General features: G+C 43.9%; 1 protein-coding gene across 2 annotated transcripts in view; it reads left to right on the forward strand.

The window, feature by feature from the left end:
- The window catches only part of Itga8 (integrin subunit alpha 8), a 174,179-nt gene that overhangs the window by 126,835 nt on the left and 30,044 nt on the right, over positions 1 to 17,300 (forward strand). For both annotated transcript variants that reach the window (XM_050150524.1, XM_050150525.1), the window contains exons 25-26: positions 4,235 to 4,393; positions 15,608 to 15,736. In XM_050150524.1, the coding sequence (XP_050006481.1) occupies positions 4,235 to 4,393; positions 15,608 to 15,736 (288 nt within the window). The remainder of the gene's footprint in view (positions 1 to 4,234; positions 4,394 to 15,607; positions 15,737 to 17,300) is intronic.

Raw genomic sequence — 17,300 nt, forward strand, 5'->3', positions numbered from 1 at the left:
GCTTCCTATGTATAACCCCAGCAGCACAGACATTAAGGGCAACATTGAATAAATGGGACCTACTGAAACTGAGAAGCTTCTGCAAAGCAAAGGACACTGTCACTAAGACAAAAAGGCAACCCACTGACTGATCTGAACAGAGAATTCTCAACAGAAGAAGTTCAAATGGCCAAAAGACACTTAAGGTTATGCTCAACCTCCTTAGCGATCAGGGAAATGCAAATCAAAACAACTTTGAGATATCATCTTACACCTGTCAGAATGGCTAAAATCAAAAACACCAATGATAGCCTTTGCTGGAGAGGTTGTGGAGAAAGGGGTACCCACACGAAGTCTTAAACTGTTAATAGTGAGATCACTTGTTGACATGTTACCTAAAACATTTAATCTAATATAAACAATAAAGGTATGACAGAGGCTTAATTTAGCAGTTATTTAGGTTTTTCTTTGAAGTTAATGCTATCAGCCATGCAGTAATTCGTTTTCAGGGAACCCAGCATGGAATTTCAGAAAAATACAATTCCAATCGACTCTCTAATTGAGATCCTTTCTCCATTCATCCTCTGTTCCTCCATGCCTCTGAACCAACTGTTCTGAACATAACTCTCTTTTTTAAAATTGAAAGCAGGTTTTAATACAATATGTTTTGATTATGGTTCCCCCCCTCCAACTCCTCCTAGTTCCTCTCCGTCTCCACACACACTCAAATCCATACCCTTTCTTGCTCTTTCTCATTAGGATGCAAACAGGCATTTAAAAATAATAATACAATAAAACAATCACAACAAATAAGATCCAAAGAAAAAGCTTAAGAAGCATATATAGGCAGAGACACACATGTGCATCTGCACATAGAAAGCCCATAAAAACACAAAACCAGAAACTATATATATATATATATATATATATATACATATATATATATATGCAAAGAACCTGTAAGGGGGGGAAAAAAGCCCTGACAAAGCGTTAAGAGATGAAGAACTTCAAAATGCCAATGCATTTGTTATGTGTTTCCCATCTACTGCTGAGTGTGTACACAGTGAGACTCCACTGGAAAAAACTCATTTCTCATTTATAAGTAATTATCAATTGGAGTATCTAGCTTCAGGGTTAGGGATGGGAGCGTGTGTCTACTTCCTCTCTCAGTGCTGGGATCCTACCTGGCAAAGATCCATGTAGGAACTATTTGCTGCCAGTATCTGTGAGTTCATATGTGGATCAATCCTGCTGTGTTTGGAAGCCCTTGTTTTCTTGGTCCTCCACCATTTCAGGCTCTTGTCATCTTCTTACCTCTTCTTCTGCAGTATCTCCTAGTCTTGGGAGGGAGTGTGATGGGGAGAAACATCCCATTTAGGATTGAGTGTTCCAAGATCTCTCACTCTCTGCATACTATGCAGATGTGGGTTTCTGCATTTGTTCCCATCTGCTGCAGGAGGAAGCTCCTCTGATTATGGATGAGCAAGGCATTGATCTATGAGTAGGAGTCATTTTATTTCCGAAGATAGCTTTCATCTCCTGACAAGAGTGCATTAGGTACTTTTTTCCTTGCTGTGATAAAACACTCTGAGAACAGTGACTTAAGGGAAGAAGATTTATTTTAGCTTACAGTCCGAGAGGAATGCAGTTTGTCATGGCAGCAAAGACATGGCAGCAAGCAGGGAGGACATAGAGGCAGGCACAGGAGGCTGGCTAGTCTCATTGCATCTGCACTCAGGAGTCAGAGAGAAATGCAAGCTCTGGCCACCTCCTCCATTTATACAGACCAGGAGGGAAGTCCCACCTTCACAGTGAATAAGAACCCTTCCCACAACAATGCAAAATCAAGATAATCCCTGTATCTCAGGTGATTCTAGCTTCTGTCAAGTGACAGTTGACATTAACCATTACAAAGGGCTATGAAGACCCCCTCCCTCCTGGGTTAACCATGAAGACTTTCCCAAACTTGAGCTCTTCCTCCTTGGGGAGAACAGTATTGGCATAAACTTCCTTCATCTACACCTTCAGAAGCCCTGGCCTGAACTTAGGTTCTTCTGATAACAAAAAGGCAGCCTGTCTGTAGGGGCCCACAGAAGTGGATCTTCTCTATTTTGACTGAAGATCAGAGAATTTAAGCCTACTCTGGCTCTTTCAAGGTTATTGACAAGAGGTCTGATTTAAGATGTGGCTACGAAAAATATCTTAATCTAGGGTGTGCTTACTTGGTGTTTTGGATATTGAGTTGGCCCATAGAAATGAATCCCTTCCACCCTGACCAAAGGGCAGAGAATTCAAGCCTGTTACTGCTCCTTCAAGGACATGACAGATGGTTTGACCCAAGGAGTGGCTGCCTACCAGTTGCTTGGTCTAAGGTGTAGTCACTGCGTGTCCTGCCTTAACAACAAAATGCTTAACTCGGAATATAGTGACTTGATGTTTCACATATTGAAGCAAGTAATTGCTCTGTTTGTTCTTTGAATCATGTTAAAGTAGTCCACTCTTTTGGATTGGGGTATATAAGCATATGGGAAATAAATGAAGGCAAATTCAGTATTCACTGGATTGCCCTCCAGAATCTATTCTATGTCTTTGTTCCTTTTCTTTCGTATCTCTGTTCTTCCTATCTAATATTTCTAACCCTACACACCCCTACCCTGGAATATGCAAACCCTCTCGAGGCTGGACCCCGACACCTTTTCCAATGTCACTTGGGTCAAGAACTTCACAGGGACAATAGCAAGCTGTCAAATCGTGAAACTGTGGGAGTCAATTTCCTCTTAAGAATGGTAAAACTTCAAAGCTTGGAAAAAAATGCTCAGATTCAATCATTTATGTGCAGTTCTGCTTCTAGGATTAGCATAAACATCATGAAAGTTTAAAGCAGGCACCAGGATGCCCCATCCCTCCCCCCAGTCACCAAGTATTTCTTACACATTAATCTCAGGTCTCATAATACGCTATGTCAGTGGATGTAATGCTCCTTTAATGATGTGAATTACACAGGCCATCAAATAAAAACTGAAACCATACTGCTTCATAGATTCTGATGGTAATTGTCAGAATGGGGGGGGGGACGCAAAGATCTCTACTAATTTTGAAGAGAATTTGTAAACTCATAATTCCTTCCAATGTGCTAAGTGTTTGCAGGGGATGGCATCTGTGTCTTCTGAGCAGAAGTCACGTGTTTAAAATGTTCGTCTTCATGAGATGTGGCCTTCCTTTCTCTGGGAATGGCTAATGACAGCAACATCAGCTTTGAAACACTCACTGGCGGAGAATTGTAAGGCGCACAGACAGGCCTTGGTGCTTGATGGATGGCCCTTTTCCCAGAGGGTGAAAGAGAGTGCATCCCATATGGTTGCAATTGGCAAGCCAGTAGTCAGGCAGGAGGAGGCCAATTCCAAATGTAAAGAAAGGATGACTACATTTTAGAAGCCTATAATTAAAATTGCATTTCTAGTGCTACCGTTAAATTTACATAAATTCAAGGTAAGCATAGCAGTGATTGCACACACAGAGTACAGATGGGGCCTCTCTAATCTGAAAAACATCGGAATGTACTACAAAGTCCAACTGTTTTGATACCAGCTCCAAGAAGAAAATACCATACCTGGCCTCATGGGACAGACCGTAGCCAAAACACAAGCACGTTAAAAATACAATGGGCTGGGCAGTTGGCTCAGTGGGTAAGACCCTTGCCATGTGGGTGTGGCAGCCTGCTTGTCATCCAAGGTTTTAGGAAGCAAAGACAGGAGATCCCTGGAGCAAGCTGAACAACTATGTCCAGCCTTGTAGCAGTGAGCTCTGAGTCCAAGTAAGAGACACTATCTGAATACATAGGTGTGAAGCAATTCAGGAAGACAGCTGATGCCAACCTCAGGCCTCCACAGGCACATGTGTGCACAGGCGGCTGTGCACACCCAAATACACTTAAATAAGTAAAAAAGTTCTAAAAAGTTGTCTTCAAGCTACGCATAATAAGGTGTGTCTGAAATATCACGGAATTTTGTGATTGCAATTGGGTCCCATCCCTGGGTATTCTGAAGCTTAAAATACTTCTGGTCCCAAGCCTTTCTGATAAGAATTGCTTCATGCTCTTCCCTGAATTTCTATGTACTGTGATTTCAGAGCTCCCCCTGCCTGGGGGCACTCTGTGTTCTACCGCCATAGTCAACACCAACGACATGCGCTTTTCCAAACAGACCTGTGAGAGACAGAGTTGGACCACATCTCCTAACGTGTCACCTTCTTGCAGCTGCACAATATCGGACCCAGCACCATCAGTGACACCATTCTGGAAGTGGGCTGGCCATTCTCCGCACGAGATGAGTTTCTCCTCTATATTTTTCATCTTCAAACTCTGGGGCCTCTGCGATGTCAAACAAATCCTGAGATCAACCCACAGGATATAAAGGTAGGAGCGTGGTCTAAGCAGTGGCTCAACTTAGCTTGCTTCTGTGATCGCTGAGCATAACCTAGTGCAAACCTGAGCAAACATTTATTGCTCCTAGCAACCTGTCAACTATTGAACCTTTTTTCAATGATCACCTTTTATAGACCGTTTCATCAATAGCACAACCAAACCGAAATCGTAATTAGGTATGTCACATTTGGGAGAGTTAGTATAAAATACTATTTTTAAAAGTCTTTTCTGGGATGTTGCCCAAAGACATGAGGATCTTTGCCAAGATGGGTTCTCGCAGCTGTTGTCAACAGCAAGTGGTAAAATGTGAGAATTTGCCAAAAGCTGTCTCCATGTGCTGAGAACCCCTAGACTGGAATGTTCAGGGCTCCCATGGTAGTGAAAGCTTATAGAGAAGCCCAAAGCAGTGCAGTGCAGACTTGAAAACCTTTTAGGGATCTAGGAAAAAGTATGGCCAGTGCAGGAATAGTATCTACGGCACTTACAGGGCCAAGGAAGGACCTTGGCCTATTGGAATGCAGAGTTAGGACGGGGCCTGAGAAGTCTATTAGAAGCAGAAGCAGAAAGTGTTCTTAGAGGTGTGTTAGAAGGCAGAGTCAAAGTAAAACCTGGGGATCTAGTAAAAGCTGATAGGGCCTGACCTGAGGGTCTGTAAGGAGGCTGGGTCAGAGCAGGGCCCAGAGCTTTATTCAAAAGCCGGTTCTGGAAGGAGCCTGGGAGTCCATCGAGAATAGGTTCTGGGCTGGGCCTGAGATTCTCCCTCTCTGCCTGTTTCTGCCCCCTGTCCAGGCAGCTGCTCTGCTGGCCACTCATTCATTCCCAAAGTGCCCCGCTGTCCCAAAGGCAAACCCATCTAGACTAAGGTCCAAATCTGGCTCAGGTTCCTTCTGGGAATTAAAGGAATGAAGTAACCCAAGCCCTTGAAAATGTCACATTTGCAAGAAAACAAAAACAAAACTTTTGAGAATCGGATGTTGTCCTCAGAAGACAGCCTCTCTTGAGAACCTTCTCCTAGTAGCTACAAGGGCCCAGTGTCTCTGATGCAGGGACAGACTTCCTGAACCACAGTCTTAGCCATCCACAGGTCCCAGCCACAGGCCGGGGGTCACTGACACTCTGAATGGCTTCCTTTTTCACCCCCACATGTTCTGTATGTAGGGGCAAGAGGAAAACAGGAGGTTCTGCAGTAAAGGACCCATTGGTTGGTGAGCCCCACCCTCTTTATGGAGCAATGGTAAATAAAGCCATTGTGGGACATGAAATTAGTTCAAATACTTCCTAGAATTCTTGTCTCATTTCCTCTTTCTTTCCCCTTTATTGCGATGATCTCTGTCCTCAGGGACACCAGCTTTTTAAAAAATACTGTCTTCAAATGTGAGTGTATACTCTTTAGGTGACTCAGATCTCCTCACAGTGAGCCCCGTATTTAATATATCTCACACACGGTCTTGAATCACATGCTCCAGCAGAAGGCTCCTAACTCTCAGAGTGCAATGTTTGGCTTACGTCTGACAGTGTTTATATATGTTTGTATATATTATGTAACTTGTTTAATGTGCACTATGCTGACTGTAAGGTTTCTTCTTCGTCTGTGGCAATTTAACAATCACTCTCAGCGACAGGGACAGCACTAACAGATAGCTTGCATTAAATGTTGACAGATTCGTGCAAACTGAGTGGCGGTGTATACTAAGCACCTGGCATTCTCTGCTCCCTACTTATTCCTTAGCGTGCTAATAGCTTTACATTAAAAAGCCGCCCAAGGCTAGGAAATTCTTTTAATGAAACTTAACTATGCTTCTTTAAAAAAAAAAGCTTTCAATCTGTGAAAACTAAGTATAAGATTTTATGACACTATGAAGTAACAGCCCCCTAACATAGCTTAATTAGAGGAATGTATAAATTCCTAAGGTGTAGAATCTTAACATAAAGATTTGCTTTATGCATATGAGTATTTTGTTTGCATATACATATGTGTATCACATGCATGCTGGGTGTTTGGGGGGGTCGGAAGAGGACATTGGGTCCATTGGAATCCGAGCGGGGATGATTGGGAGCTGCCAGATGGGTGTTGGGGACAGAACCCAACTGGTTTTAACCCCTGAGCCATTTTCCCAGCCTCCTTAATATACTTCAACAACATTTAATATGTTCCCAGAGAAATTTAAAAAAAAAAACCCTCTTATTAGTAAGTGGACATTAAAATGATAATCTTTAGTCTTAGGCCAGTAGCACTCATAATTTGGAGTACCTGAATATCGGTTTTCTCTAAGATACTAAACAAATTAGTGGCACTGCTATTAACTTATTCAGCAGGTTTTCCTTCCCTGACAACACAGATAAACAGCTTGTCCTGGATTAAGTATGAGTAGAAATTACTGAAAAACAGATGACAACTTTTTTTCAACATACAGGTTTAAAAATCTTAAAATAGTAATAGCAAGGCTAATTGATAACTTTTCTATATTGTTTTTGTGTATGTTTGTGTAAAGTGTGTGTGTGTGTGTGAGAGAGAGAGAGAGAGAGAGAGAGAGAGAGAGAGAGAGAAGAGAAGAGAAGAGAAGAGAAGAGAAGAGAAGAGAAGAGAAGAGAAGAGAAGAGAAGAGAAGAGAAGAGAAGAGAAAGAGAAAGAGAGCATTGGTGTCTTCCTCTAATATCCCGGGTGTTCACTAAACCTGGAGCTGACCTATTCAGCTAGCCTGGCTGACCAATGCATTCCAGAGAACCTATGTCTCTGCCTCCCCAGTGCTGCTATTACATACAGCACCAGGCCCAGGGGCACATGTCTGTAATATCACAAGGTCTATTTTATGTTGGCCAGCCACTACTGAGCATGTGGCCTGCTCTGAAGTGTGGGTGATATGCCCAGTGTTCATTAGAGAAAATCAGTTTTCTGTAGTGGACGAATTCTCCCAGCAGCAGGTATCGAATGCAAACTGTTCCTTGGTTAGGAGTGAAACTTTGTGTCCATTTTCCCTTCTCACACTGGTTTTTTTTCTCGCTTGAGTTTGGGCAGGTTGTGTACACACTGTCACAGGCTATGAGTGAGTTCTCATCAGCCCTACTGTATGTAGATCACATTGCTTCTTTGGAGCCATCCACCACCTCTGACCTTCATAATCTTTCAGCCCTTCTGTAGCCTTGCGGGAAGAGATTTGATGAATATATCCCTGTTTGGGCTGACTGCTCCAAACTCTCTCACTGTCTGCACGTTGTCCTGTTGTGGGTCTCTATTCATCACCATCTCCTGCCAAAGCAGCTTCTCTAACGAGTGTAGAACGATGCACTGATCCTCTGTCCCTTGTACCTTCACACATCCTTCCGAAAAGAAACCTGCTGAATCTATTGGTGCTGCCTTTATGCGCATGAGCATGGGTCCCACCAAAGCAGGGGCCGTCTCCCAGTAACCACACATCCAGCGAGAAATGGCAGCCCAACCAAAACCATCAGCTGCCGATCCGTCATCTTCTAAGGGCGGAGCCTCATGATCCCCTCCCCCATGCAGGATGGAACTTTAAGTGCCTTCCCTTGTACAGGCAGCCATTGCTGCACTGGGCCCACGAGGGCACACGTGCCTTGTCACATCAAGGGGACATCATTTCACATCTCCCTTCCCATCCTGCAGCTCCTGCATCCTTCCCACCCCTCTTCTGCAATCTTCCAGGAGCTCTGAAACCTGGAGATGCTAGGAGTGGGCCAGGAAGTGACCGCAAGTGGGTCAGTTGATGATACAGATTCCCATTTGGGACTGAGCACTCAATGGTCATTTATCCTCAACACTTTGACGAGCTGAGAGTCCCTGCATTAACTGTGGCCTACTCCGCCATGCTTCAGTAAGGAAGGTGCCAGGCGCTGTCTTTCGAAACATCTGTATTCCTGAGCAGTCCATCTTGTGCCACCATTCAGACCACTTTAGTCAGCACCCTACCCCACCCCCTTTCTGTGCTCAGATACACGTCCTAGTCAACGTGTTCTCCCATATAAATTCTTGCCTGTGCTCGCTTCTGGTTGAAGGGATTTTTGACTTTGCTGTCTCAGTGCAACCTCCTAGGCAACTTTGCTTTGCTTTGTTCTTCTGTTCTTTTTTGACACAAGTTCTCACTGTGCAGCCCAAGTTGGCCTCAAACTCTCCATTCTCCAGACTCGGGCTAATGAATTGAATTATAGGGAGCCCCACCATGCCTGCTCCTCTCACATACTCATGGAAAAGAAACCATCCAGATTTCCGGAGAAGCGTTTTCTAGGCCACCCACTTCAGGAAACCAGAGCCACCAACTCTAAAGCCTTTGAAACGATGTCGATATCCCCTTAGAGTCTAGCAAACACAGGCACACTTGACCATTTCTCTACCCAAATACTCACTATCACGGAGTAAACAAATAATTTTTTTCTATTTTTTATAATCACTCATATGGCCATTGTCCTGGATATTACTATTTTTATTGCAAGTATACAGTTTTATGGCATAAAAACCATATTGAAGATTAAGTAGGGTTTTTTTCCCTGGGACTTTTTTTTGTGGACTGGCTTGAGAACTGAGTTACCATTTAAAACATGATTTTTCAAGAGAAATACTTTCTTATTGCCAACTATCTCCCCAAACCCTCTGAAACTTGACCTGTGTGCAAACAAAGATGTGTTCCAAATTCAACAAAAGCCCAAAAGTCTTCTCACATGCACACCAAGGTCCAGTAAGTCTAACCTTAACAGGGCTCAGTTTGCACAGTAGGAACTAGTTATTCTATCAAGTTACTCCGATGCTCCCCCCAAGTCTGAGGAGGGAACACCGAGTGCCTTTATAAAGCCGCCGGCAGAATGATTCTAACCGACACCGGCTTTAGGCAGTAATGACCTAACGATCTCGCTCAGATTCACCTCCCTTGCTGCTCAACCACAGAGCATCAGTATCCAAGATGGGAGGGGACAAGGGTGGCCATACATAGATGCCACTAGACAATGGGGAATTCTTTATTTTTAATTTTCCCACATCACCCTAAGCTTCATGGAGATTCATTCAGCTTGGCCTGTGAAACATCAGAGTCTGAGGAAAAGTAGAAATGTGGAGAGAAAAAGAGAGAGCGACACAGCCCCTGTTTGTCACTCAAGGAAGCCAATGCCCGGCTGAGGTCAGCAGAGAGCAGTCAAAGTGGGTTAGACTCATTCTCTCTACCTGCACATTGGCCTCCTAAACCAAAGGTTGGGGCTGTGTTATGTAGCAATGTTCTGAACCTCTTGGGGTTTGGTTACCTGTATTTTAGATCCCAGGAGGAGGCTCAAAGATCCATGAAGTTCTGCCTACACACTTCATGGTCTAGGTCAGAAGGAAAGGATTTAATGTAGCAGTTTCTCCTCCCTCCACCATCTAAAACATTCTGAAACATTCAACTGTCTGCAGCATTCAGACCGATCCATTAAATCTAATTTGTTCCAGATCCTTCTTGGAATAAGATTTTAGAGTTGAATAAAGTGTTTCTCAGCTATACTAAAGATGGTAAAATGATTTTTTTTTCAAACTACCAATTTTGTTATTTTGGTGGACTTTATCCAGGGGTTTGAACAGCCTTTCAAACATGCTGTGATCTTTCGATAAGATGAGGTTGAAACAGTAAACCCAACCAAGGAACCACGAGTTTCATGAAGAATAAAGGACTTTGAGTTTTTCAATGGGCAAGATTTTGTAATAAACAGCTCAGCTCTGAGCTGGTGAGGGAGAAGGCCGAAGAATCGGAGACTGTGAGTAGCGAGAAAGGCGAAGAAGCTCAGAGCCGATCTGCAGTAGAACCCAGAACACCTTCCAGGGATAACTTCAACAAAAGGAGCATCCTCAGGCACAGAGACCAAGAAGCACGAGAGTCCCATGTCGTATGCATTGTCCTTGGAGATGGAAGGAGGTCGCCTCTGAATCTCTCCTTGTTTCAGCAAGACTGATCTCACAGGAAGTCCAAATTGCAACCAGATCATACAAACAGAAATGGCAAAAACCCAGAACCCGTTCATCTGTCAAAAATTATAGCCCTGCAAATAGTTTTCTAGACTCAAGTGGCCAGCAGACAGTGGCTTGGCAAATTTGCATAGTTTGTCTTATCCCTAAGAGTACTTTCTTGTCATTAGCTGCCTCTGTCTACTGTTTCTCATCAATTCAAAACCAGGGGACGCCTGTCAGCTCCTAAACAAGAGCCCTAGCTCAGTCACCCCGAGGCCCTCACCTAAAATACACCTTTCAAATGAAGACGTGGAGAAGAAGAAGAGTTCACCCGCCTTTGTCATTACATGCCAATTTCTTTTCATGCCCTTTGGAATCGTTTTAAAGGGCTGGAATGCTCGCAGCCACAGTTTATATCATAGCTGAAGCACCCAAAATGCCCGTGACTTACCTCTATCATGGTCAGGTGTCAACTCCATGCTCCCCCTCCTCCTTTGAGGAAGCATCCTAGCCATCCACGGTTTTAGAAGGTCTGAGCAAGACAGCCCACCTGGCTCTGGTTTTCTTTTCCAGTTATGATGCTGTAGTGACCATCTGTGCTTGCTGTTGATCTTCTTCACCCTGAAGAATGACAGCTAAGGAAGTTCACTGACTTCCACCTACATGCACATATCACATCGATCTGTGCAACCCCATAGATATTATACAATGGAAAAACACCACATCCAAAGGCTAAGGAAGCTTCAGCACCCATCAATGGGGTACACTGATTCTTGTATTTAGACTGCATAACTCAGGAAGGAAAAAGCAGGGTTTTCCTTCTGCCCACAACCCTTAACATGTATGTCTTAATTGCAGGGTACATTGGCCCTCTAGGCTTGCCTCCACTTACATTTAATTATAGTCCCTGAGTGTAGTCTGTTCTTTCATGTATACTGGGAATACCTGGGCTCCAAAGACACTACAAACAAGAAAAAGATGAGATACAAGGCTTAACTATGGATTCTCAGGGCCACCAATTTCAGTTCACCCAACTTCTTTCTTCAAAGACAATCTTTCCCAACTGTACTGCACATTCTGGTTACATATTGTTCCTTTAATCCATAAATTTAAGCTACACCAGAGTGAGGAGTTTGGGGGGAAATTATGAAAATGAAAAAGTCTTGTTGAGGTCAAATTCTGAGTAGCAGCTGAAGAAAGAAACGTATTTACTAACAATTATTTCCTTGTTGCAGAAGGAAGTTGTTTGTTCTTGGGGAGCCACTTGAGTGTTTATTTACAGCTTCTCATAGCATTGAACCAATTTGCTCTTGACAGCATGTCTGCCTCGCCCGAGGACTCTGAGGCCAGCCTCCCTTACCTCCACTCATCTCCGGCCGAGGAAACGTTCGTTCTGTGCGACCATGGCCAGCTGGGAAAGGAACTCCACCATCCATCAAGAAAATGGATGGGAATTGTTGTTTACATTTCTTGGATAACTTTTCCCCCTTTGTTATGTTTTGTTTTGTGAAATAATTTCTGGAATGCTATTTGAGGAACTCGGTTTGTAAGCTGTTTGAAGACCCGTTGACTACGGTGCTCACTCAACAGAGACAAATTTTCTGTCTTCTGACCAGTGGTATGAAACGAAAGGGGCATGTTCTGTTGACACCTGTCTTGCAGGGGCCCTGTTTTCTGGCTAGTTGGAGGACCTATGCTTGTCCAGAGACCATGTATTAATAGTGACAAATTATAATGGAGCCCAGCACATATGTTCTTTATTTCCACATAAGCCACATCTGATGAAACCACACAAAGAGTTCTTGGTCTGGGGCCACTGTTTTATTAATACTGATAATAATTGTAAGTTATAATTTGAGACTAGAAAATCACAACTAGTGACTAGGGAAATGGCACAGTTGGCAAAATACTCACCATGCAAACATAAAGACATGAGTTTAACCCCAAGAACCTATGTAAAGAAATCACTCAGAGCCAGAGCCAGGCAAATCCCCAGGGTTTTCTGGACTGCCAGCATAGCCTGCTAGGAAAGTTCCAGGCCAATAAGAGACTGGGTCTCAAAGCAAACAGAAAAACCCAGGAAACCCCAAAGTGGATACCACTTGAGAAACAATAGCCAAAACAGTGCTCTAGCAACCGTGTGTATGTTCACACACCCATATATAACTTACACACACACACACACACTAATCATGACCCAATTTTTCCAGTACTTCCACTCTGTACATTACTTTACTTCTAGAGGCTGGGGCAGGAGATAACAAGTTTAAAGTCAGCCTACACTTCATAATGAGACCCCGTCTCAAAGGATAAGAAAAGAAAGAGAGGTTGCACATAGTAAATCTGAAGTCCATGGCAGCAGACACATACAGAAATGTAATAGAAAACATATGAGGATCTAGGGATTTACACAATTCTTAACTGTCTGTCTAAGCTCAGTTTTTTAAATCTTGGGCTGTAAACACTTTTCTACCAGATACTCCATTTCTGAGCATTTGTGAACAACTCCTTTGTTTATCCTCCTGGCAAGACCAGGCTCTGTCATTGTCCTGGGAAATCCCAGCATCGCTGGAGATGACACTTCTCTGAGTTCTCACCCCACTCCATCCAGCAGCACACAATCCTAGGACTTTGGCCATTGGTCTCTAGATACCTTACTTCCGTCACACTCAGCATCCTATTCTTCATCCATTCTATTCCTATAATGTTCCCACCATCTCTCTCCAGTGAACCTTCCTCTCTTAATATGCATGCTTTCTCTGAAGCATTCAGCCCAGTTCAGCCCAGCCCACTCTTAAAGCTACCAAACTTTCTTTCCGGTCATGCTGAGAATGCAAGGTGATTTACCTGGACATTCTTTTAGAAACTTCCAGAGTTTCCAAGTGACTGCCCTGGAAGTCCCAGTGAGACGTCCTTTTATAGTCCAGCTTCTCCACTTTTAGCTGGTGGTCCCATTATATCCCAGTGGTTGGGAGTATCCACGGCGTCGTCCTTGTCACAAGGAAGTCCTGTCCTCTCTAGTCGCTATATTAATCACTCCAAGCCTCTGCTGCACTCTTTGTTCTGTCTCTCCAGTTCCCATCACATTGCTATTGTCCTGAAGACAAGCGTGTCTTCAAATGATCAATTTCCACGTCACAAAATCCAGCCCACAATATGCAACATCTAATATTCTTTCTCATCTTCAACTTCTCTCTCCAACGCTTTTGGAGAAAAGCCATTTCCTTCTGCTGCTCCAGGCTTAATTTTCCTACATCAAATGTCCCCATTTCCTGTCTTCAAGTTCTTCTCCTCTACTATCCCTCCCTTGAACCTTACAAGCCTCAGAATTTCCTTCTGCATTAAAATAAAAAGTAAACCAAATAATTCAACCTGCATCCTTTTCAAGAGTGGGCTTTGCCTACCCACTTAGGAAAGGTTCATCCCAACTCTAACCCACTAAAAACTAGTTTTTGTTTGATTACTTGGTCGCTTCATTTGGGTGGGGGGGAGGGGTAGGGGGCAGGACTTCACAATACAGCCCTGGCTACCTGAAATGGTCTTCACCGACTTTGACATGGAAAGAGACTGCTTTAACATGAGAATGACCACGGAACTTCATTTGATGCTCTTCTAAACAATCATTACTTATCCAAACCCTCTTAAGTGATCATGATTCAATTTTCCCCCACAGAATCTCCCACTCAGGAAAAGACCACAAGTCCACAAGGGACATATCCAGTCAATACTTAGGTCCCTCACCAGGTTTCCCTCCTCTGCAAGATCTGGGTGACACCGAAAGTCCTTTGTTTTTGAAAATTTGCCTTTGATTCCTAATGGGCTTCCTCCCTACCCCAACCTCCCCAAGTTTTCCTTGTTAGATCTCCTTCCTCTGCTTGTTTTCTGGTGTTTCCTGGGAAAGGCCACGTGACTCTCTGGTTCTTACTTTATATTTCCTCACCGAGACCAGTCGGTGGCAAGTGTGGATGGGCCTGATAGTTACTCACAGACCACAGAGATCAAGTGCCACATGAAATGGAAGCCCAGAGCTTTGTGATAGCTCAGGAAGGGAAACCAGAGAGGCTGCCAAGGAGTGGGAGTCAAAGGCCTCTTGGCGTGATGAATCTGGGGAAGCCAACAGGAGCAAGATCCAGCATGGCATGACCCTTGTCACCCTGAAGTGTCTGGGTTCCATCCCTTTGTCCATCTGGAAGATTCTTCCAGGACTTTAGAAACACTGATCACAATTGTTTTGCCTTCTGTGGTACATTTCACATCTGCGATGCCGGGATTTCTTTCTTCACCCCGGACATGAGTGTAATCGTGCTGTTCCCATTATGTGTAGACAAACCAAGCAAAGGAAGGCTCAAGCCTCAGGGTGGAAGTGGGAGGCAGGTTTCTGCACTCAGTTGGTCACAGGTAGTCTGAACTTTGTCACTGCAACACAGCACTGGGTTTCCACAAAATTTGTACTTGAGAACTGAGCAAACAAAATAGTAATAATGAACAATCTCATGTTTATTATTAGACTATTAATTTATTAACACAAAGTAGTTCATTCACTGCTTTGTATTGTGTCTCATTCATAGTTTTCTCCTGATGCTTTTGCCCTGTGAGCCACAAGTTAGGCATATCTGTAAGCAAATGACGTCACTAGGATATTGTGGGGGGTTCACACACAATTTGAAATCCCAAAGTGTGTTTTCAGCCAGAAGTTGTGCTCAGCAGGAACACTGAGATAAAAATCACCTGTTCTAGAACAAAAACTAAGAGTGGAAAGCGAGCTGTCATACAGCAGTGCGTGCATTGGGAAAGCCATTGTCCCTAGGACACAGGTCTCCTCTCAGGGGCGCTTCTCATGAGTAGGGGAACAGGGTCACAGCCATAAAGACAGCAGGCTGTGGATCACATCAGGCTATCTCCAACCCTTTGTAGACACCTCAGGGTTTATCTTTCCACACAGAACTTGCCTCCATTTAGCCAGGCCCCTCCTCACGAGAGGAAAACAGTGAGGGTAACTGGAGCGTCAGTCAACTTCTTGGTTTCTGCCCTTCTGGAGAAATTATTTCTTCTTCAAATTTATCCTTGCAAGATAAATTTCCCAAAAATACGTTCTCTATCACTTCATGGATTCCTGTAGCCAAAGAGAGGACAGTCTTGTTCCTGGTCATCATGAGTCACTTTGGTGTTGGTTGTGTAAAGTCCAATCTTTGTAAATCAGATTGCCTGGGGTTTGAGGTGAAGGAAAATGGTAGAATCTGTGAATGCAGCTATGTGTGCTGATGCCTGCTTTCTTTCTGCAGCCGGCTGCCTCCCCAGAGGACACCCCCGAGCTCAGTGCCTTCTTGAGAAACGCTACAATTCCTCATCTTGTCAGGAAGAGGGATGCGCCAGTGGTCCAGCTCCACAGACAGAGCCCTGCAAAAATACTGGTGAGTCGCCCTGTGCACAGGACTGGGGGAACATATTGGATTAGGCAGAATTCCCAGATGCAGGTGGTTTTAACTTTAGCTCTTGTTTTTAGTTTTCTTCAATGCTCAGACACGCCCAACAGCTTTGGGCAGCTTGTATTGTGAAAAATGAAAGTGATTCTTTTGTAAAGATTAAGGAGTGTTTGCAATATAACCTTTATAAATCCACCACGGCAACCACTTCAGAGAAACAGAGGTGAACACTAAGTGTGACTGTGAGTCCATTCCAAGAACAAAAAGAATAGGACAGGAGGAAGGGCAGGAATCATAATATCCATATAAGACAATTTCATAATGAATCCCACTATTTGGAGATTAACTTCTGAATATCAATTTACAGTTATCAAGTTTCAGTTATTAGCCCACTCAGAGGCCCTGAGCAGGGAAGTTGAGATGAGTGCCAAGAACCCCATCGACCCAGTATGTCCCTACGGTGTCACACTTGTCCCTGAATCTTACGGGACGTGGCTTGTCTGAAAGAGGCAAGCACCATGTGCTCAGGGAAACAAGTCGGCTTGTGATTCGTGCACACCTCCATATGTATAGAAGCAGAACTTACAAAGGGGCACGATTCAGCCTAGGTGCTGTCAACGCATGAACAGATGGAAGAAATGCAACAGACGTGGGCAATGGAGCGCTGAAACACCTCGAGGAAGAAGGAAAACGAGCCATCTGTGGGAAAATGAATGGAGCTAAAGGACATCACATTAAGTAAAATGAGTCATACAGAAAATAAGAATCACATAGCTTTTTAATATCTGGAATGCAGAATATAAACATAAAAGATCATCAGAAATCCCATGATCATCTTAGCAAGGCAGCAAACACACCCAGCGACTTGGATGATACATGGCTATGACCCAGCACTTGGGAGGTAGAGGCAGAGAGATCAGGAGCAGGTCATCTTTGTCTACACAGCAAACCCAAGGCCAGCCTAGGCTACATGAGGATCTATCAAAAAACCCAGAATTAAAATAATAGAGAGACTCCTGGAAAAGGGTGATGAAATAAGGGAGGGGATGGGGAGGAGAGTAAGAGAGGGTAGCTGATAGACAGCTGAGAGCTAAGTGTGATGTCTGCATGTATAAAAAGTCGACAGGGCAACCATTAGCATGCGCAGTGAGTACACATCAGCTTTAGGAAAGCACGGACAGCAAAAGGGTGCGGAGAAAAAAACATTATTAGGAACTCTGTTTCACTGTATTACTGTGCATTAGTTAGCATAAAATAAAACCTTATAGATAAACTAATGTGTTCAGGCTTTCTGGGCTGAAATATGTGTGTCTTGGCACTGAGGGCCTCTGGAGGGTCTAGCCTGATCTTAGCTGGACTTTGCCGAACCATCAGCATGAACTGGAATTCTTATGCAAGGCCCTTACTCATCCCAATGCTGATCAGGACCTTATCTCCTCTGTCTCTCCTCACATGCTCTCCCTTTCCTGACCATGTACCAAAGGCACAAAGCAAGCGTCAACTTCCAGTCCATCAGCATTTCACAGACTACAGGGATAAGGACTCAGTTATA

Source organism: Alexandromys fortis, unplaced genomic scaffold, assembly GCF_014885135.2.
Source record: "Alexandromys fortis isolate MF-2015 unplaced genomic scaffold, M_Fortis_MF-2015_v1.1 scaffold_69, whole genome shotgun sequence".
NCBI lineage: Eukaryota > Metazoa > Chordata > Mammalia > Rodentia > Cricetidae > Alexandromys > Alexandromys fortis.